This window comes from Tursiops truncatus, chromosome 4 (genome assembly GCF_011762595.2).
Source record: "Tursiops truncatus isolate mTurTru1 chromosome 4, mTurTru1.mat.Y, whole genome shotgun sequence".
Classification (NCBI taxonomy): Eukaryota; Metazoa; Chordata; class Mammalia; order Artiodactyla; family Delphinidae; genus Tursiops; species Tursiops truncatus.
In genome coordinates, this window is record NC_047037.1 from 60,194,696 (window position 1) to 60,219,023 (window position 24,328).

Below are 24,328 nucleotides of genomic sequence, written 5' to 3' on the forward strand. Positions count from 1 at the left end.
AAACAGTTCTGTAGTACAGCAAAAACAAACCAACATCAATAACAACAATAATTTTAGACAACAGCTACTTTAATCTTCAGCTCCTATCATTTATCAGGCATCTTTATTTTTTAATCTTAATCTCATGAAATAGATACTGTTATCTCCATTTTACAGATGAGGAAACAAAGACTGATAGAAATAAAATAACTTGCTTGATATCACACTAGCAAAACTGGATTTCAAACTCAGAGCTCTCTGATAGCAATGCTTACACTCTTAACCCCACCCCATGGCTCCCCTTCAATTTTTTTCTCACAACAGATGTGCCTGTATCTTGTGGCAGTTTTATTTTGTATATTTTGCTGTTACTGGTGTTTTCTATTTCTTTTCTTTTTTCTTTAAAACAAATAATTATTCAATTCAGTGTTCTAAGAGAGTATCTAGGGCTCTTCAGCAAGATGGAGCTGGGAGAGGCTCAGCAATATAATATAGTTTGTAAACACAGGATGTTCTTTGATCTATGAAATAAACAGCTGCCAGCATAGGTGGCTTCCCCAGCCAAACCAAGGGCAAATGTCCCTCAAAACAAGGCTCTTCTCAGTTCCCTGCAGATCAAGGCCCAAGACCAGAGCATCTGGGTAAACAGGGTGGAATCTGCTGGGAATATACCTGTGTACATAAAGGACTGTGTCTCCTGACACAACTGTGTACAGGCCACAGTTGTGTACGGCCATAATTCAGAAAAAAGAGTTAATGAATCATGACAATGATTTTGAATATAGTCCCTCCCATAAGGAATACATTCTAAAAAAACATGCAGTAATATCAGCTACTGAGGGGTTTATTTTTCCACCCTATCTGGCTCAACAAAAGGGTCAAAACCTCAACTAAACCAAATGCAGAGGAAATGGGGTTTCTAGACAACACATTTCTTTAGGGAACATTTGGCTGTTTTAATCCCTATTGTTCTTTTGAACACTAAGGTCCTATGATAGATTAGCTGCATGAATACTATTTAATAAAATCCTCACAACCAGGTTGGTGATAATATTTCCACTTTATAAATTAGGAAAATCACCCTCAAAGGTGATTAAAACATAATAATAACTTGTCCAAAGTAACACGCTACGTGCAGAGCCAAGATTCAAATCTTCTGACTCCAAGAGCAATGCTCAAGCCACAAAACCCACAGTCTCTTAGTGTGGAAAATCTTTTCACACTATATTCCTTCATTTCCAGTCTTAGTAACTCCTCTGTAACAAATATAATTGAATTTTTGATGAGTCAAAATTTGAATATGACTAAGTATAAATATATGAGTGTAAGAGATTGAGGTAAATGTGTTCTGACCCCAAAATACCAGTTTTGTGGTTGATATGGTACATGTTTTCTTAATTAAGCTCTAATATTAATATATTTTCTATGATTTGCCTTTTTCAGTAAGCTAGGTATAGAAAATATTTAATTAACTGAAATTTTACTGCATTGCCATAAGACTGAGTCAAATGTAGGGCGACCAACCATCCTGGTTTGTCCAGAATACCCTCCCCAACATGGGTGGGCATCATCCAACCCACTGAGGGCCTGAATAGAACAAAAATTTGAAGGAAGAGGGGATTCATGCTCTCTCTCGGTCTGAGTGTTGAGCTGGGACATGGATCTTCTGCCCTCAGTGCTTCTGATTCTCAGGCCTTCAGACGAGGACTGAAATCTACAAAATTGGCTCTTTGGCTTTTAGGCCTTCAAACTACACCACTGGCCTTCCTGGGTCTCCAGTCTGCAGAGGGCAGATTGTGAGACTTCTCACCCTCCATAATTGGATAAGCCAATGCATTATAATAAATCTATACCTATATCTATATCTACATCTATATCTATATATCAGGGTTCTCTAGAGAAACAGAACCAATAAGGTATATATTGATATATATCAAAAAGAGATTTATTATAAGAATTGGCTCATGCAGTTATAGAGACCAAAAAGTCCCATGATCTGCCATCTGCAAGCTAACAAACCAGAAATGCTAGTGGTGTAACTCAATCCAAGTTCAAGGCCAGAGAATGGCGGAACTGATGATCTAAAGCCTGATCTGAGTCTAAAAGCCCAAAAACCAGGAGCACTGATATCCAGGGGCAAGAAAAGATGGATGTCCAAGCTCAAGTAGAGAGAGAATTCACCCTTACTCTGCCTTTTTATTCTATTCAGGCGCTCAATGGATTGGATGATACCCACGCACATTGGGGAGGGCAATCTGCTTTACTCAGTTCATGAATTCAAATGTTAATCTCTTCCAGAAATATCTTCGTAGACACATCCAAAAATAATGTTTTACCAGCTAAATGGGCATCCCTTAGCCCAATCAGGTTGACTCATAAAATTAACCATAATATATATATATATATATATCTTATTGGTTCTGTTTCTCTGGAGAACTCTGATTAATACATAGGGAGAGTCAAGAAAAGAGGGGATGGAGATAAAATCATTCCCAGAAAAGAAAAGTTCACCCTAAGTGCAAAGATACTGAAAAGAGTCCTCATACCTCAGGGTACTGACTAGAGAAAGACTCAAAGAGGCAGTGTTGGAAAGACAAGCCTTCTGGGAGAGAAAAGGAGATGAAAGGAGAGGTGGTAACTGTGTGGTAAACACAAAAAGAACCAAGAGATAAAATTTAGCATCCTGCAAGACAAAAAAAAAAAAAAAAAAAAAAAAAAAAAATCAAGGATACACACCCTTCCCCTTAACTTCCAAAAAAAGTTTTTTAAGTCCACCAATAAAAGAAACTATATTTAGCTATACTAACAAAAGATGGTGTTCTTGAACTAGGAATCTTATAAACCACCCCAAACCACCAAACCTGTTTAGTAATTGCAAAGATGCAAGCAGTATTCATCTATATAAGTCTACTATAAAGGGGAAAAAAAGAGAATAAGAATCAAAACTTTTTAACTTCAAGAGAATGAGGAGACAAACCACAAATTTTTTTTAAAGAAAATATTTACAAAAGACATATTGGATAAAGAACCATTATCCAAAATACAAGGAACTTTTAAAATTTAACAATAAGAAAACAAACCACCCAATTAAAAACTGGGCAAAAACCCAAAACAGATACCTCACAAAAGAATATATTCAGGTGGAAAATAAGCATATGAAAAGATGTTTAACAACATATGTCATTAGGAAATTGCAAGTTAAAACTACAATGATATTCCACTGTACATCTATTAGAATGACCAAAATCCTAAATACTGACAATACCAAATTTTGGCAAGGATGTGGAGGAACAGGAACTCTCATTTATTGCTGGTGGGTATTCAAAGTGGTACAGTCACTTTGAAATACTATCTGGCAGTTTCTTACAAAACTAAACATACTCATACCATGTAATCCAACAAGTGTACTCCTTGGTATTTACCTAAATAAGTTGAAAACTTATGTCCACACAAAACCTCACATATGGATGTTTACTGCAGCTTTATTCATAATTGTCAAAACTTGGAAGCAACCAAGATTTCTTTCAGTAGGTGAATGGATAAACTGTAGTATATCCAGACAGCGAAACATTATTCAGTAATAAAAAGAAATGAGTTGTCAAGTCATGAAAAGACATGGAAGAAACTTAAATGCATATTACTAAGTGAAAGAAGTCAGTCTTAGAAGGCTATATACTGTACGATTACAACTACATAACATTGTGCACACTGCAAAACTATGGAGACAGTAAAAATCAGTGGTTGCTAGGGGTTGGGGGTGGGAGCATGTGACGGATGAACAGGTGGAGCACAGAGGATTTTTAGGGCAGTGAAACTATTCTGTATGACACTATAATGGTGGATACATGTCAACATACATTTGTCCAAACCCAAAGTATGTAGAACACCAAGACTGAACCCTAATATACATTATGGACTCTGGGGGTTAATGATGTGTCAATGTAGGTTCATCAGTGGTAACAAATGTACCACTCTGGTGCTGGATGTTAATGGGGAGGTTGGGTGTGGGGGGGGGCAGGGAGTATATGGGAAATATCTGAAATTTCCACTCAATTTTGCTGTAAACTTTAAAAAAGTCTATTAAAAAACTTTTTAGATAATGAAAATTCCTTCAAAAAATTAGTCATTAAGCAGACAAAAAGCTGTAACAGCTCTCCAAACTGAATTACATGTCTATAAAGAATCATGTAGAGGATGGGGTACAGGTGACACTTTAAATAAGAAACTCAAAAACCAAGAACAGAAATAGGACTTTTCTAATATGTAAAGAAACGAAGAAATAGTCAGAAAATTTTTCTGATTGAAGTCAGAAAAATAAAAGGAGAAGCAAAATCATATGAGAAATGGAGTCTAAATAACAAGATACCAAGCAATAACATATGTGAACAAAAGTTTAATAAGGGACAGTAAATAGCATAAAGAAAACAAACAAGTGAATGAAAATGAAAAAAAAAAGGAAACAATAACAAAGGTCAGAAAGAAAGTGGTGGAAACAGGCCAGACTGAAAAAGAAGCAACATATTTTTAACTGGAGTCCATAAGACTAAAAGTAAAACAAAGGAACAGAAATAATACTTACAAGTATAATACAAGAAAACTTTCCAAAAACAATAAATGACCTGATTCTACATAAACCTGAAAAGGACTAGCAGGCACCTGGGAAAACTGATCTGAAACAATCAACTCTGAGACATATCCTAGTAAAACTGTTAGGCTTAAAGTAAAAATTCTAAGCACCTCTAGGAAAAAGATCAAATAATTTACCAGGAGAAGAGAAACAGACAGGCACCATGCTTTTCTAAAGTAGTATACAAATCATGAAGAGAATGGAACAACATTCTACAACAATTCATGAAGAAAATGTGTGAACCAAGAATTTTTTATCCTGACAAGCTGGCTTTCAAGTATTAAGGCAATAGAAAAACAGTTATAAACATGTAAAAAAAAAAAACTCAGGGAATTCTGTATCTATAAGCCCCTTTTGAAGAATCTAGTAAGATTGTCCTTCATCCAATTAAGAGATAACTTGGGGAAACTGCAGCAAAGGGATTAATTTAACATATTTAATCGTAAGTCTAATACTAACCATGGTAGGAAAATAAGATATAGAAATAATCCAAGTTAAAAGATAGAAGGAAAAAGGAGAAGGGGAGAGAAAAGAATAAGTTCATTGATTGTTGTAATAAGCAACAGGTGGGAATCAATGGATATTACTGAAAACTAAAAAACCAGATAGTAAATTGTTATATTTTAGAAAAGGGACTAAGGGCATTAAAAAGGCATAAATACAAGGACAAAATCACAAATCTTTCTAAATATCAAAAGAAGTTAAAAAATTAAAAAGGAAAGAAAACATATCATGTAGAGAAATACAGTAAATATAACATAATACACCTAGTAGTTATAACATGAAATATATGTTGCTATTTTATGGGGGTGGGACGAATTGGAAGATTGGGATTGACATATATACACTACTAGGTATAGAATAGATAACTAATGAAAACATACTGTTTACCACAGGTAACCCTACTCAATGATCTGTGGTGACCTAAACGGGAAGGAAATCTAAAAAAGCGTGGATATATGTATACGTGTAACTGATTCACTTTGCTGTAGAGCAGAAACTAACACAGCATTGTAAAGGAACTATATTCCGATAAAAATTAATTAAAAAATAAATAATGACGAAATTGAGATCAAATATATCAGTCATATGAACAGGCTTAATGCACTTAATATAAGAAAAAGATTTTCAATTTGACTTACAAAGTAAAAACCGACTATATACTATATCCAAGAAAAAGATCTAGAACAAAGTAATTCAGAAAGGCTAAAAATAAAGGAATAGGCAAAAGTGTACTAGGCAAATGGAAACAATAGCAAGGGGTTTCAGTCTTGGTATCAAAGTAGAATTTAAGCCATAAAGCATTAAACATTACAAGAAACACTTGTTAATGCTAAAAGTCACAATTCACAATGGAGATATAACAGTCATAAATATCTATGCTCCAAATACCCTAATAACCAGTTTTTTAAAGCAGAAACTACAGGAGATACAAGGAAACAGACAGAAATACATTTTACATAGGAGATTTTAATACACCACTTTCAGTACAAGACAGAATAGACAACATATCAATAAGGTTATAGAATACCTAAAACATAATCAAAAAGGAAGAGCTAATTGAAATGTATTGGACTTTATCTCCTGATAATACAGGATTCATCTTCTTTTCAAGCACACATGGAACATCCACAAAAATTAGTCATGATATAGGGCTACAAAGAAAACACCTGAAATTTTAAAAACCTTCTATTAAACAACTCTTCAGTCAGGGGGAAATATAAAATATAATTAGAGAATTGCTAAAATACAGTGATAATGAAAATATTGGGGGTTGGCCAAAAAGTTCGTTCGGGTTTTTCTGTACGATCTTACAGCAAAACCCAAACGAACTTTTTGGCCAATGCAAAACTACATATCAGAATTTATGGGCTACATTCAAAGCAGTGATCAAGAAAATTCATAACACTCAAAAAATGAGAAAAAACTTCCAACTCAAAAAATGAGAAAAAAAAAAAGCAACCCAAAAGAAAGCACAATGAAGAAGATATTAAAGAGAAAGGCAGAGTGAATAAGGTAGAAAAGAGAAAAGCCAATTGATCTAATTAAAAAACCAGAATCCCATTGTTAATTTTTTTATTTTTTATTTATTTATTTATTTTTATATCTAATAGGATTTTTATTGTAGAAGACATTGCTAACAGCCTACCCAATCACCATTGCCATTTCTCCATCCTTTTCAGAATCCCATTTTTTAAATAGATCTTTATTGGAGTATGATTGCTTCACAATACTGTGTTAGTCTCTGTCATACAACAAAAGGAATCAGCCATATGCACACATACATCCCCACATCCCCTCCCCAACGAGCCTCCCTCCCACCCTCCCCATCCCACCTCTCTAGGTCATCGCAAAGCACTAAGCTGATCTCCCTGTGCTATGCTGCTGCTTCCCACTAGCTATTTTACATTCGGTAGTGTATATATGTCGATGCTACTCTTACTTTGCCCCAGCCTCCCCCTCCCCCATCCCCCGGGTCCTCAAGTCCATTCTCTATGTCTACCTCTTTATTCCTGCCCTGAAACTAGGCTCATCAGTACCTTTTTTTTTTTCAGATTCCATATATATGCTTTAGTATACAGTATTTGTTTTTCTCTTTCTGACTTACTTCACTCTGTATGACAGACTCTAGGTCCATCCACCTGACTACAAATAACTCAATTTCCTTTCTTTTTATGGCTGAGTAATATTCCATGGTATATATGTGCCACATCTTCTTTATCCATTCATCTGTCGATGGACATTTAAGTTGGTTCCATGTCTTGTCTATTGTAAATAGTGCTGCAATGAACATTGCGGTACATGTCTCTTTTTGAATTATGGTTTTCTCAGGGTATATGCCCAGTAGTGGAATTGCTGGGTCATATGGTAGTTCTATTTTTAGTTTTTTAAGGAACCTCCATACTGTTCTCTATAGTGGCTGTATCAATTTACATTCCCACCAACAGTGCAGAAGGGTTCCTTTTTCTCGACACCCTTTCCAGCATTTATTGTTTCTAGATTTTTTGATAATGGCCATTCTGACCGGTGTGAAGTGATACCTCACTGTAGTTTTCATTTACATTTCTCTAATAATTAGTGATGTTGAGCATCTTTTTATGTGCCTCTTGGCCATTTGTATGTCTTCCTTGGTGAAATGTCTATTTAGGTCTTCCACCCATTTTTTAATTGAATTGTTTGTTTTTTGAAATTGAGCTCCATGAGCTGTTTGTATATTTTGGAGATTAACCGTTTGTCTGTTGTTTCATTTGCAAATATTTTCTCCCATTCTGAGGGTTGTCTTTTGTCTTGTTTATGGTTTCCTTTGCTGTGCAAAACCTTTGAAGTTTCATTAGGTCCCATTTGTTTATTTTTGTTTTTATTTCCATTACTCTAGGAGGTGGGTCAAAAAAGATCTTGCTGTGGTTTATGTCTACCACTGCGCCACCGGGGAAGCCCTGTGGTTTATGTCAAAGAGTGTTTTTCCTATGTTTTCAGAATCCCATTTTTTAAATTAACAAAATAAATAAGCCACTAACTCACTTAATCAAGGGGGAAAAAAAGGACAAAGCACAGATAAACTAAGAAATAGCAAAGGGAAAATAACCACTGAAACACAAGAAAATTTGTTTTAGGAAAATTACTTTGCATACCTCTATGCAAAGAAACTTAAAAACCAAGACAAAAATAGGTAATTTCCTAGGAAAATACAGTTTACCAAAATTGATCTCATTAGAAATGTAAAGCTTAAACAGACCAATGTCCATAGAGGAAATAAAGTTATCAAGGCCCAGATTCACAGGGGAATTTCACAGGGGAATTGACATCATCAATGACTGTATAAAGTCCCAATGCCACAAAAATAGTTTCCAAGCCTAAAAACTGAAAGAAAACTTCAAAATGCTATTTATGAAGCAAGTATGACAACGATACCTAAACCTAATTCAGTACCAGATAAAATTACCAGTTAATGGATATGATGGTAGAGCTATCCCATTTACAATAGCAACAAACATAAAATATTTAGGAATAAGCTTAACAATAAATATACAAAACTATGTCAGGAAAATTTTAAACACTCCTAAAAGACACAAAAGTAGATTTTAACACATGGAAAGACTTTTCTTTTTCTTGATAGGATGATTTTAACACCATATATATGTCACTTTTTCCTGAGTAAATTTATAAATTTAACAGTCTCAATGACAAGACCAACAAGCTTTCTTTTTCTTTTTTTTTTTTTTAATGGAGATAGACATAGAAAGAAAACAAGAAAGAATAGTAGGAAAACATGAAAAAAGTAAGTAAAGCTTAAGGACCTGGGAGGGGAGGGGGAATTAATCCTAGAAGATATTAAACATATTTAACTCCTCATAATTAAAATAGTATATTACTCACTTATGAATAGGCAGACCAATTGGCTCTCAAATTACTGAAGTGAAGATGAGCTTTTAAAATTAATGGTGTTAGGATAACTGAATAGGCATTTGGGAAAAGATAAACTTAGATCTATACTTCATACCACACACAGAAATAAACACCAACTGTATCAGGGCTAACTGTAAAAAGTGAAATCATACTGTATTACAAGAAAGCTTGGGTGAATTCCTCTATAACCCAGGTATACAAAAGTTTTCTGACAATGACTCAAAATCCAGATGCAATAAAAGAAACACTGATATATTTGATGACATAAAAACTTCACATGGCAAAAAATATCCTAAGCAGAGTTAAAGGACAAACGAAAAACTGAGAGAAAATATATGGAACATACATCACAGATAAAGGGCTAATATCCCTAATCCATAAAGAATTCTTAAAAGTGACAGGAAAATAAAGATAGAAAACTCAATGGGAAAAAAGAGCAAAGACATGAACTGACAATTTATATATATATATATATATATATATATATATATATATATATATATATGTATGTATTGTATATGATATATACCATATATACATATATTAAAATGTAAAGTGATAGATGAAAAATACAAAAGAAAGTTAAAAACACAGAGGAGAGATTCAGAAGATGTAATGTCCCTCTAATTTGAGTTCCAGAGGCAGAAAACAGAGTTGTAAGAAAGAAATAAGCAAAGAAATGACAGAAAAAAAAATTCTAAGCCTAAGAGAGACTTGACTCTTCTGTTCAAAGGCCCAGCAGAATGAAAGAAAAAGTTTGAAATTTCAAACCTGCAAAACATAAAGAAAAAACCACAAAAGCTTCCTATGGGGAGAAAGAAGCAGCTTACCTATGAAGACTCAGATCCTTGTTACAAGGATCAACCTTTTATCAGTAACACTGAATGCCAGAAATCAACGGATGAATGTTATTTTACATAAATTCCATACTCAGACTGTCAGACAAGTGTGAGGTCAAAGTGAGCCATTTTCTGACATTCAAGATCTTGTAAGATTCACTTACCATACACCCTTTCTACAAAAGAAATAATTTGAACGTTTTTTTTAATTAAAATGAAATCCCAAAAAGAATGAATGACCTTCCCAGAGACAGAATAAAAAGCAATCCCAGGTTGACAGCCTGTAGCAGGTGGTTTACACAGCAACCACCTTGAATTATAAGAGTAGCTCAGAGAGGCTCAAAAGAATTTGTCTAATGTATGCATTAGACAAATTCTATGATAAAGAATCCATAAGATATTAATAATGCAATAGGTATATGCCATTCTATAAACAAGAGGAAAAAAAGAAAGGCAATTAGAAATGCTAGGGGAAAAGGTATATAAAAAGTCATTGTCCAAGTCTGAAATGAATTAAATTGTGGCATGATTGTGAGCAACCCATGGAGTATGAGAAAAGAGAACCTATTTTACCTTAACATTTATAGCATTCTCCTTTGAGTGACACAGGTTTAATGACTTAGGATTACATCTCTCACTCTAGATGTCCAATTATATTACATATATAAATGCATTCTACTGATTTCTATTATTTAGGATCAACCTATAATCAAAGAAAAAACATATATAGTAAGATGTAAAATACATTATAAATCTTAGTAATGGAAAGAAATTGGAATATAGGTAGAAGAACTTGAAGGATGAGAGTAAAGAAAGATATAAATGCACAGTAGTAAATCAACAAGTACAACTGGCCCTCCATATATGTAGGTTCCGCATCTGTGGATACAGAGGGCTGACTGTACTGTGCAATTTTGTATAAGGGATTTGAGCATGAGCAAATTTAGGTATCCTCAAGGGTCTTGGAACCAATCCCCTGTTTATACCAAGGGATGACCATATTGTCTACTATTTATTTTATTATTTATACTATTTACTTATTTACTAATTATTACATGACTTTTTACTATTTATTACTTACTATTTTAAGAAAGCCTGAAAATGATAGGGAAGGAGGATTCATAGTTAGTCCACTATATTAAACATTAAGGGACTCTTAAGGGCATTATTAAGGGCATTATTTATTTATTTATTAAGGGCATTATTTATTTATTTATTTATGCGGTACGCGGGCCCCTCACCGTTGTGGCCTCTCCCATTGCGGAGCACAGGCTCCGGACGCGCAGGCTCAGCGGCCATGGCTCACGGGCCCAGCCGCTCCGCGGCATGTGGGATCTTCCCAGACCAGGGCACGAACCCGTGTCCCCTGCATCGGCAGGCGGACTCTCAACCACTGCGCCACCAGGGAAGCCCTGACTGAATAATCTTTACAACTTAAGTGGGATGATAAACATTGCATTAAATTTTTTTAAATTTTTTAATTTTATTTATTTTTGGCTGCATTGGGTCTTCGTTACTGCATATGGACTTTTCTCTGGTTGCGGCAAGCAAGGGCTACTCTTCGTTGCAGTGCACAGGCTTCTCACTGCAGTGGCTTCTCTTGTTGTGGAGCACGGGCTCTAGGCGCACGGGTTTCAGTAGTTGTGGCACACGGGCTCAGTAGTTGTGGCTCGCAGGCTCTAGAGCGCAGGCTCAGTAGTTGTAGCGCACGGGTTTAGTTGCTCCGCAGCATGTGGGATCTTCCTGGACCAGGGCTCGAACCCGTGTCCCCTGCATTGGCAGGCAGATTCTTAACCACTGTGCCACCAGGGAAGCCCAACTGCATTAAATTTAGTAATAATGTCCACTAAGTATTATCAGTCCGAATATTCTAGCTTAAAAGTCATCATACTTTTTCTGTAAAGAACCAGAGTAAATATTTTAGGCTTTGCAGGCCATATGGTCTCTGCCTCAATTACTGAACTCTGCTGTGATAGCTCAACAGCAGAGCTACAACATTGAATCACTTTGCTGTACACCAGGAACTAACACAACATTGTAAATCAAGTATACTTCGATATAAAAAATAAAATAAAATAAAAATCTTTTCTCCACATCCTCACCAACACTTGTTATTTTTTTTGTATTTTTGATAATAGCCATTCTGATAGATGTGAGGTGATATCTCACTGTGGTTTTGATTTGCATTTCCCTGATGAGTAGTGATGTTGAGCATCTTTTCATGTGCCTGTTGGCCAACTGCTTATCTTCCCTGGAAAAATATCTATTCAGATCCTCTGCCCATTTTTTAACTAGGGTGTTTGTTTTTTGATGTTGAATTACATGAGTTTTTTGTATATTTTGGAGAATTAACCCCTTATCAGATATATCATTTGCAAATATCTTCTTCCATTCAGTAGGTGGCCTTTTTGTTTTACTGATAGTTTCCTTTGCTGTGCAAAAGCTTTTTAGTTTGATGTACTCCCAGTTGTTTATTTTTGCTTTTGTTTTCCTTGTCTATGGAGACATATCCAAAAAAATCTACAAAGACTATGTCAAAGAGCATAGAGTCTATGTTTTCTTCTAGAAGATTTATGGTTTCAGGTCTTACATTTAAGTCTTTAATCCATTTTGAATTTATTTTGTGCATGTATGTGAGAGAGTAGTCTAGCTTGATTCTTTTGCATATAGCTATCCAGTTTTCCCAACACCACTTGTTCAAGAAGCTGTCTTTTCTCCATTGTATATTCTTGGCTGTTTCTCATAAATTAATTGCCCATATGACTGTGGGTTCATTTCTGGGCTCTCTATTCTGTTCCATTGATGTATGTATCTGTTTTTGTGCCAGTGCCATACTGTTTTGATTACTGTAGCTTTGTAGTATAGTTTTAAATCAGGGCGTGTGATCCTCCAGCTTTGTTCTTCTTTCTTAAGATTGTTTTGGCTATTCGGGATCTGTTGTGTTTCCATACCAATTTTAGAATTATTTGGTCTAAACAAAATTGATGAACCTTTAGCCAGACTCATCAAGAAAAAAAGAGATGGTCTAAATTAATAAAATCAGAAATGAAAAAGAAGTTACAACAGATACCACAGAAATACAAATTATCATAAGAGATTACTATAAACAATTATATGTCAATAAAATGGACAACTTAGAAGAAAAGGACAAATTCCTAGAACTGTACAGTCTTCCAAGACTGAACAATGAAGAATACAAAGTATAAACAGACAAATTACCAGTAAAAAAAAAAAACTGAATCAATAATAAGAAAAACTCCCGAAACAACAAAGTCCAGGACCAGATCATTTCACAGGTGAATTCTACCAAACATTTAAAGAAGAGTTAACACTTATCCTTCTCAAACCATTCCAAAAAAATTGCAGAGGAAGGAATACTCCCTAACTCATTCTATGAGGCCAGCATCACCCTGATACCAAAACCAGACAGAAATATCACCAAAAAAGAAAACTACAGGCTAATATCTCTGATGAACATAGATGCAAAAATCATCAACAAAATATTAGCAAACCAAATTCAAGATCATACACCATGATCAAGTGGGATTTACCCCATGGTAAAAGGATCATACACCATGATCAAGTGGGATTTACCCCATGGATGCAAGGATGATTCAATATCCAGAAATCAATCAATGTAATACACCACGTTAACAAATTAAAGAAGGAAAATCATATGATCATCTCAATAGATGCAGAAAAAGCTTTTGACAAAATTCAACATCCATTTATGATTAAAAAACTCTCAACAAAGTGGGTATAGAGGGAACACACTTCAACATAATAAAGCCCACAGCTAACTAAAAGTAGAGTTACCATATGATCCTGCAATCCCACTCCTGGGCACATATCCAGACAAAACTCTAATTCAAAAAGATGCATGCACCCCAATGTTCATTACAGCACTATTTACAATAGCCAAGACATGGAACCAACCTAAATTTCCATCAACAGATGAATGAATAAAGAAGATGTGGTGTGTGTGTGTGTGTGTGTGTATATATATATATATATATATATATATATATATATATATATATATATATATATATATAATGGAATATTACTCAGCCATGAAAAAGAATGAAATAATGCCATTTGTAGCTACATGGATGGATTTAGAGATTATCATACTAAGTGATGTAAGTCAGACAGAGAAAGGCAAATATTATATGATATCACTTATATGTGGAATATAAAAAAATGATACAAATGAACTTGTTTACGAAACAGGAATAGATCCACAGATATAGAAAACAAACTTATGGTTACCAAAGGGGAAAGGGGGGGAGGGATAAATTAGGAGTTTGGGATTAACATGTACACACTACTATATACAAAACAGATAACCAACAAGGGCTTACTGTATAGCACAGAGAACTATACTCAATATTTTGTAATAACCTATGAGGGAAAAGAATCTGAAAAAGAATAGATATATATATGTATAACTGAATCACTTTGCTGTACACCTGAAACTAACACAACATTGTAAATCAACTACACTTCAATAAAAAAATAAATATAAAAAAATAAATAAAGCCACAGCTAACATCATACTCAATGGTAAAAAGCTGAAGGCATTTCCTTCTAAGATCAGGAACAAGATAAGGATGCCCACTCTTGCCACTTTTATTCAACATAATATTGGAAGTCCTAGCCCCAGCAATCAAACAAGAAAAAAAAATTAAAGGAATCAAAATTGGAAAGGAAAAAGTAAAACTCTCACTGTTTGCAGATGACATGATACTATACACAGAAAATCTAAAGATGCCACCAGAAAACTACTAGGGCTCATCAATGAATTCAGTAAAGTTGCAGGATACGAAATTAGTATACAGAAATCTGTCGCATTTCTATACACTAACACAAACTATCAGAAATAGAAATTAAGATAACAATCCCATTTACAATTGCATCAAAAAGAATAAAATACCTAGGAATAAATCTAACTAAGGAGGTAAATGGCCTGTACTCAGAAAACTATTGATATGACACTGATGAAAGAAATTGAAGATGACACAAACAAATGGAAATATATACCATGTTCATGGATTAGAAGAATTAGTATTGCTAAAATGACCATACTACCCAAGGCAATCTACAGATTCAATACAATCCCTATCAAAATACCAATGGCATTTTTCACAGAACTAGAGCAATTATCTTGTTTGTAATTGATAATACCACTGAGTAAGAACAAATTTCAGATATTGACAATCATTAGCACTGTTAAATTCAAGCAAGAGGCTGTGTTTTGAATGTCTAAAGAAACCTGAATTATCAGAAAAGGGAAAGTGAGCTCCTCTTTGTACAGGATAGATGGCACAAAGGCAGGATACAGCATGGGTATTCTAAAACAATCACTTCAACAAATGAACAAAGAAAAGCTGTTATATACATACTAGGTCATTCTACTGGGGAGAAACAATGTCAGACACCCTGGCTCTTACATAGCAAAGACCAGCAATCTGGCATATTAAATTTTTTTCTGGCTTCTAATATAGTCCGTTCAAATTCTCCTGGTACATAAGACTTACTTGCCATTGTCACCATTTATTCATAATAAATCCATGGGGTGCTCTCTGATTTTGAGCCTCAGTTGGGTGCCTAAGGTCTGGTCTCCGAAGGTATCCTTCCTGAGAGCTGTGAAGCAAATCCATCCACCTTGGGCAAGACAGCAGCCCAATAAGACTCCCCACTCTGAACCTCTACCCTTAGAAGTCAAATGAATGATTCCATTTTCCTGATTTGGGGGAGCAATTCCATAGCCAGTCCAGGAAATAACATACCTTATCCTAACTATTCAATCATAGCAGCACCTTCCCTATTAATACTATTCAAAGCCACTTAAAAACAGGGGCTTTTCCACTGTCTTCATAATAGTAAAAGGCCCAGATCAAACTCACTTCTCTGGCGAGGCTGGTTTCTAAAGCTGCCGGGTTGCTATAATCCCATTCAGTCTTTCAATACAAACGAGCAAGTCATTATAATTCACAGGTCAAATAATAACACTGTCCTCCTTCCCTCTCTTCCTAAAGTAGAAATGCCCGACAGCATTCTATCAGAAAGTGTATTGTAAAAGAGGTACGACTCTTCTCAAAGAATATTCATCAGGCTTTATGGGAGGAAAAGGGACATGGAAGAATTCTTCAAACTTAAATAGGCCTCTGGACAGATTCATTATAGAAAAAGACCTTCAGAAATAGTAAATGATCATAAAATTCACAGTTATGAAATATAGTTCTTGTTACCATCTAATAAAAGTACTTTCTCCAATCCCTCTCAGGTAATGAACTCAGAACTATGAGTAAAACAAAGAAACTGAATAGAGGAATAGGGTAATAAAAATGCATGCTTAGGGCTTCCCTGGTGGCGCAGTGGTTGAGAGTCTGCCTGCCGATGCAGGGGACACGGGTTCGTGCCCCCGTCTGGGAAGATCCCACATGCCGTGGAGTAGCTGGGCCGTGAGCCAGGGCCGCTGAGCCTGCGTGTCCGGAGCCTGTGCTCCGCGACGGGGGAGGCCACAACAGTGAGAGGCCCGCGTACCGCAAAAAAGAAAAAGCATGCTTAGTTATACAAATATTGATTTTTTGGAAAACAACTGTGATTTAAAAATAGTTGGCCATCTCTGTGGCTCAGAATATTTCACTAATGCCTTTTCAAGCCACTCAGCTACAGTCTGTAGCCACTGGAGACAGCTTTCAAATGAGACCTCAATTCCATGTGCCCAGACATGGAAAAGCAAAAAGATCTGACTGTGAACACAATTCCTAAAGCTGAGGCTCATCATTAGTTCCTCACTCTCCCTCTTCCCTCACAACCACCAGTCCTCAGTGCCTGTCCTTCCTGTCCATCCCCTTCTGTCCAGTCCTCCTGCCATCATGCAGCTCACTCCCTCCTCACTTTGCACCTATCCCGGGACGGAAGCCCTTAATTGGTCTCCCTGCCCCCTTTCCCCCACTACGTGTGATCCATCCTGCACACCACCACTAAATTCATCTGGTTGCCATTTTCCTCCTCAGAACCTCCAACGGCCTGGTCCTGCTCACTGTGCATAAACTCCTTAACTTGGTGGAAAACGCCTTGCCCAGTCTGTTCCCCACTGTCTATCCAGGTCTCATTTCTCACTACTATCTGAAAAGGATTTTCACTCTGCTCTGGGCAACCTGGATAGTCTGTAATTCCCTCAAACAAGCTCTATTTAAAACTTCAAAATCCAGCAGTGGAGTGAGGGTTGGAAATAGAAGCCAAGTCATTTGCTCCAGACACAGCTGGGGAGCATAGAATCTGGATTTCAATCCAGTTTGGCCTGTGTCCAAAGCTCTTAAACACCATCCCGTTCTCTCTCTCTCTCTGAAATGTCCCTCTCCGATCTACCTGTGGAAATCTTATCCATCCTTTAAGCCCACTTCATTCTTGAAGCTTTCCTTGTTTTTTCCTGTCTGAAGTGACTTTTCTCTCTTCTGAGCTCCTATAGCAGTTTCTTTGCATATTTCACAAAATATCATGACAACAGAGTCCTGTGATGAATCTCTTGAGATCCAAGGTATTGTCTTATGGTCTTTTTGGTCCTTTATGGCACCCAACCTAGCTCCCTACACACTGATGGCACTCAGCAAAGATCTGATAAAAAATGAGCTACCGTGGGAAGCCTTACGGCACTCACCCAACCCAGCCACAATGAGAGATCCTTATTCATTTCAGGCATCGACCTTTCCTTTCCCTGCCCTGAGTATCCTGCCATTCTCCTCTTCTAGTGTGTCAATTCTTCCTTGTTGTTGTAGGTCATTCCACCTGCCTATAAAACATTGTGCAATCTGGGAAAAGCTCTGGTGCCTGGTTACCACTGTAACATTTAGAAAGATGCAAATTGTGATGAATAGGAATCATAAAAGGAACAGGAGTGGTTTCATTCTTTGGAAACTGAAATGCAAACTGGGAAGCAAAGTTTAGGTCAAATTCTCCTTTCAGACCTTCTTACCTGTTGTCTCTGTTTTATGTTGAAAGTAACAAGGGGTGGGGCAGTGAGCAAGTAGGAGCAAATGCCAGGAAGAGGAAAGAGGAATAACTGGTCAGACAACTACTCTTTCTCAAGAGACAAACTGCACTCTAGGAAAGGAAAATACTCCCTAGTTCACAAGAAATTATACAAGAAGCATAGAGCAGAAAAGGGAAAACAGGCCTAAACAGTAGCCTCTTGATTTTTCTTATCTTTTTTGCCTGTGAGATAGGGTTTCTACCTCTCGATGCTTCTCTCTACACTGGGTCACATGGCACTCAATGTCCAGTCCTTAGCGTGACTCAGAAAAGGCTGCAAGGACAAGATGAAAATGACACTTTTCATTTAGCACATGACTGCATCCAGGGATTCAGTAAAATTAGACAGTGAGTTTAAAACAAATATAATGAGAATGGGGAGAAGGCACTTCCACCCATTACCCACCTCCCTGCTCACCCTCTTCCTTGCTGCTCCTCACAGAAGGACAGGTCAATGTTTTGGTAGGCAATTGAGCCAAAGAGGGAGACCAAGTTCAACTCCCTATAACCCTGGGAGGAAAAGGCAGGAGTGAGGAGTGGGGTTCCCCTCTCTCTGGCAGCATCCCGCTTCTCACCCTATAACAAATACGCTTTGATTGAGATGAATTATATCAGAACTGGAAATTCCACCAACATCACTTCTTGAGAACCTACTATGTGCTGGGCTAGGAATTAAAAAAAAGAAAATAAGGGGGGAAAAAAGCATTGGCCCCTACTCTTCACTAGTTCACAGTCTAATGGAAGACGCAGAAATAATTTCCATATACTGTGGCATTATACAAGGGGTACACTCTGGGTTCTGTGGAAATAAAGAGTCTGTGAGAGCAGAACTGGGGTCAGGGCAAGTTTCCTTGAAGAAATGAGATCAGACTAAGGGCTGATGATTGTGCAGGAATTAGCCAGGCCTAGAAGGGTGGCAAAGGCGTTCCTGTAGACAGAACCATGTAAGCAAAACCCAGAGATATACAGCATCCTTCCCTCAAACCAACAAAGCCCAAATCCTCTCGTGTCTGCATAATACATACAATATTCCGGGATCAGAGGCAGAGAACAGGGGAAATGGTGAAATGTAAGTACTGAATTTTGAAGAAGTACATTAAAAATAAATCCATAGCTTTCTCTGAAGAAGAAGTAAGAAGGGTAAAAAAAATAAAATAAAAACAAAAAACCAAAAAAGAGTGGGTTTGGTTAAAGCAAACTAATCAACTTCCTAATCTCTGCAGGTGGGATCAGACTCCAGGTGGCCTTTCAATCACAGAGCAGGTGTTTACCTCTAAATCATATAAGGCAGATGGAAAGCAAGCAAAACAGCACACCTCTGGCTGTTGTGTAGACTCCTAACCACAAAATAGTTAAGTAACAGACGGTATCCTAAGCAATACAGACCCATGGAGGGTAGGGCCTTTCCTGGCCAAGTCTGCTTTCTGGGAGAATTGGGTTTGGACCCCACGCTCAGCTCCACCTATGTCTATAAAATGTTTGTCACCAGTATGAGCTCTGTACCACATTCCATCCCTTGGAGATCTGGCTATTTATTGACTTAAGTGGCATAAATATGTGAGACCTGGGCCAGAGAGGTGGAAGTAGCAGATACCCAAAAACATCTCTGTTTTGGTCTCAGCTTTAGGCACAGTTTTTATTCCTGGACTTTTAGTTTCCTTGCTCTGTGACTTAGTTTCTCCATCTGACAATGACAACTATAAAATCTACCCCTGAATTCCTTATTTGAGGGAGATAAATTAAATAACTCCTAACATGGCTTGACCTCCCTGAGCAGCGGCCAGGTGTCTGAGACGACAGGCCCCAGGAAGCCAGAATCACCTTAATCTAGAGCAATGAACCTGAAGGAACAAGAGCAGCATTAGCGATTCAATCAATTTTTCATTCACTCAACAATGTTTATTAAGTACTGTGTATGTGCACACCATAAGCAAAACCGATACTCATGTAACTTTGTTTTCTAGTCTCTTTCCACGTCCCTTGTCTGTGACTGATGGATAAGCAAAACTGGCTAAGTTATATGCCAGTGTGAGCTCTGCTCAGGGAAGATTCCATCTCACCCCAGCCCTTCCACATGGGAAATTCAGGACAAAGCCAGTGACAAGGAAGGCAGCAGAGCACTGTGTTCAGCTCACCTGGGGACGCTGGTGAGGTAGGTCATGACATTCAGAAAGTCCTCATCTGGGATGTGTTTAAACCCCACAAACTCTGGAAAAGTGATGATGGGGGCACCATCTTTCCCTCGGCCTCCTGCAACAAAAACAGGTGGTCAAGATGTTAGCAAAATGTTTCACATCACACCTCTGCAGGTAAGGGACTTCAATTAATATCGAGATGTGCACTGGCCACCCCCTTTTCTGTCTATATTATTTCAGAGCAGAATGCGGGAAGGTTGACACTGAACTATTTCGAACAAGTCTCTCTCCTTCATGCTTGCTCAGGGGTGTTGTGAGAATTCAATTTTTGAATCCTTTGAAGATAGTTACTGTATAAAAGATAACACTGATTTAAATATTTTTAGCATAGGTAGAATAGTAAATAATGCCAACACAAATACATAATATTGCTCTTTATTTTTGTAGTTAGTAAATATCAAAGGTGAAAGAGCATGGTGGTTAAGAGAACTGGCTCTAAGGAATTCCCTGGCAGTCCAGTGGTTAGGACTCTGCACTTCCACTGCAGGGGACAAAGCTTCACTCCCTGGTCAGGGAACTAAGATCCTGCATGCAGCGTGGCATGGCCAAAAAAAAAAAAACAAAAAAAAAACAGAGAGAGAGAGTTGGCTCTAAAATCAGACAGGCTTGTTCAAATTCTGCTTTACCACTTAATCTCTATGTGATTTTAAGCAAGACACTTAAATACAAGTTTCCTTATATATACATATGTATCTATGTCATAGGCATATTACCTGTACCTACCTCAAAAGGTACTGTGAGGATTAAGTGAGAACATATATGAAAAGCACTTTAGCAGAGTGTTTATTATTATATAAGTGCTCAATAAATGGTAACCATTATTACAGTTATTATTCTTGCAAGGAGGCAATAATCAGTTGCCCTTCAGTAACTCTTACAAGGGAATATAAGACATCCCTGTGAGAACAAAAGTACAAAATTAATATTCAAATATTTAAGTCACTGGAGCAGAGGCCACCAGATTAAATTAAACAGATTATATTTCTCAATCTCTTTGCCCCTAGATGTACCCACATGACTATGTTCCAGCCCCATGGTTCCCAAACAGGGAACCACAGTGAACTCACAAAACCACCATGAATATTTTAAATTTGGGGGAAAAACAGCAATAATTGGCATCTGTCAGATGCCTTGCTTGCTACTAGCTTGAGGTAGTTCGGAATTTCAATATTAAACTGTGCGGTATTCTTTTGAATGGCATTGCATCTTTGGGAAGTTGGGGGTTTGGTGGCTGCTGGGATAAAAAGCAAGTGCAGGGCTTCCCTGGTGGTGCAGTGGTTAAGAATCCGCCTGCCAATGCAGGGGACACAGGTTCGAGCCCTGGTCTGGGTAGATCCCACATGCCACGGAGCAACTAAGCCTGTCCGCCACAACTACTGAGCCTGCGCTCTAAAGCCCGTGAGCCACAACTACTGAGCCCGCGTGCTACAACTACTGAAGCCTGAGCGCCTAGAGCCCATGCTCCACAACAAGAGAAGCCACCACAATGAGAAGCCTGCGCACGGCAACAAAGAGTAGCCCCCGCTCGCCACAACTATAGAAGGCCCACGCACAGCAACGAAGACCCAATGCAGCCAAAAATAAATAAATAAAAAATAAAAATAAATTTTAAAAAATTTTAATTAAAAAAAACAGCAAGTGCAGTATGAAAATCAATGTGGAACAGGAAATGCAGGTGGTGATGTCTAGACTGATTCCAAGGTTTGAGATAATTGTGGTTCTCTAAGATTGAAAGTTAAATATTACTTTTTCTTTCAACTGTGTGTATTTATTTTTTCAAACAGCTACTAAGTTGTCAGGACATATAGACTTAAGTTGTTTTGACTGTTAGGTATTGCTTTTGGCCAAAAAGGGCCGTGAAAAAATGACTGAGCTGCTAAGGCACGGAGGACTAAGAAAGTTGGAGCGCTTGTGCACTAGGCAGAGGGACATGAGCTGAAGTGCTGGGAGCACCTTCCAGGCTATGCCTGTGGAGGGAGGCTACTTTCAGTGGAACACAGCTCCCAAGTGAAGTTAACTACAAATGACTGCATGTATTCCACGTATCTAATGAAAGATGCATCAGTGCAGGGTGTGGGTTAATGAGGACTGCATGATTACTGAGGGTGTGAGATCAATGAAGAAACTATGGAAAAGGGAGACTCAGAGAAGCAAAGGCAGGCAGCTATCCTAAGGAGAGAGGGTCCTGGCCCACAACCTCGAGTATCCAGGCCATGTCTCCAGTCTACCTGATGACACCGCCATTAGGATCATCCAATCCACTCTGCTGCTCTGAGTCCACACCTGGTATCTTCTGCTTATACTCTGCTGTTCCATGTAAATTTGTTTCAAGGGAGAGAATGTGTTACTGAACAAACACGAATATTTGTATCATGTAAAGAGTAAGTCAGCGTTGTGGTTTTTCTACACAAGTCTCTTATAAGTATTGTTAATGTGAGTCTTGGGCTTTCAGAGACCCATCACTGTGATATTTGTCTGGATGACCATTCATTCTTCTCCAGGAAATGCCTCTTAAATCCTGTATACTTATTTTAAATTTAAAAAAAGATACCTGCAGATTAGTTGTTTGACAAGATTGAGTTGCCTCATTATGTTGACTGAAAACAATTTAGATCAGGATACTATCAGTTTTCGACTAATAAATATTACTCCTCTTTCTAGTTTCACAATCATAGGAAGCTTCAGAGAAATGTGAATTAAGAAAAGTTACATCTCGGGTAAGGCTAAATTTAGATGCATTGTAACACTGTACTAAATTGTACAAACAATATTTGCCGAGAGAATGGCTAAAATATTTCAAGGAACCAAAACACTGTAAAATATTCATAAGGATATGATTATACCATTTCATGATTTAACCTTTTCATTAACTATAATGAAAGGTATTCATGCCTAAATGGAGAAAGATGGGTAGTTTTCTCATATCTTGGTTAATACTGATACTGAACACCAGAGAGGCCCGAGGTTAACTGGGGACACCACGTGCTGTTGAACTTTAGTCTATTAGTCTTAGAGACAGAAGCACCAAGGAAACGAAGCTGAGCCTCCATCCACAACGAGGCATTCAGCGCCACCTTGCGAGGAAACGTGGAAATGCAAAAGGAAGAAAGATTGTGCAAAGAAGCCCTATTCAAGGAAGGTAAAGAAAACCAGACTCCTTGGAACTAAGTATTGTACAGTGGTGACTTAATAAAATAAACATCACTCCTCCTGGTATTATTTCTACCTATACATTAAATGCTAGCTTTACTGCAGAAAACACTAGCAAGTGCTTGGGGTACATAAGACCATTCCCATAAGGATCTGGGTGTTGGCTGGCATAAAGACTTGCATCATTTAGAGGAGAATTTGGAACATTGGGAAATCCTATAGGAAGATGGTGAAGAGCAACAGTGGGAGAGAGAGTGAAGTGGTTACTGCTATTTGCCTCCCAGCGTCTATTTTCCCTTTCTCTTCCCCAAAAGAACTGACTTTAGCTGGGAAAATGGGAGCACCACTCACTGGGAGGCACCTGGGAAATCTCAGGGCCTGGGATACTAAATAATCTGACCTATGTAATAAAGAATTGTCTCACATCTTGTTTGATTTCCAAATGTCTTACCAGAAACTCAGTATGTTAAAAAAATACATTTATATATCTGATCCTAGACTCTTTGTTTTACATACAATCATAAAGTGTTTAAAAATATTTTTCCAGTTTTATTGAGATATAATTGACATACAACATTGTATTGGTCTAAGGTGTAAAAAATTGATTTTAGTTATTAACATCCATCACCTCACATAGTTATAATTTTTTTTCTTGTGGTGAAAACTTTTAAGATCTACTCTCTTGGCAATTTTCAAATATACAGTATTATTAACTACAGTCACCATGCTATACATTATATCCCCAGAACTTATTTATTTCGTATCTGAAAGTTTGTACCTTTTAACCACCTTTGCCCATTTTCCCCACTCCACACCCACCTTTGATAACCACCAACCTGTTCTCTGCTCCTATGAGCTCAGTTTTTAGGTTCCACATCTAGGTAAAATCATAAAGTATTTGTCTTTCTCTGTCTGACACTTCCCGTAGCATAATGCCCTCAAGGTCCACCCATGCTGTCACAAAGCATAAAATATTTTTAAAGTGTTTCAAAATATACTGAATTTTCCAGAAATTGCAACAACCCTATAAATTGACAGAAGATAATACTTTACCACCTTGTTCAGAACTTTGTCAACAACTGTTTACTATT

General features: G+C 37.3%; 1 protein-coding gene across 4 annotated transcripts in view; it reads right to left on the reverse strand.

Moving 5' to 3' along the window:
- MCF2L2 (MCF.2 cell line derived transforming sequence-like 2) overlaps positions 1-24,328 on the reverse strand; it is a 234,221-nt gene that overhangs the window by 179,148 nt on the left and 30,745 nt on the right. For all 4 annotated transcript variants that reach the window (XR_012331396.1, XR_012331397.1, XR_012331398.1 and 1 more), the window contains exon 3: positions 20,028-20,142. Coding sequence is in view for 1 of the 4 variants with exons in the window: in XM_073803931.1 (XP_073660032.1) it covers positions 20,028-20,142 (115 nt within the window). In the remaining 3 variants the exon portion in view is untranslated. The remainder of the gene's footprint in view (positions 1-20,027; positions 20,143-24,328) is intronic.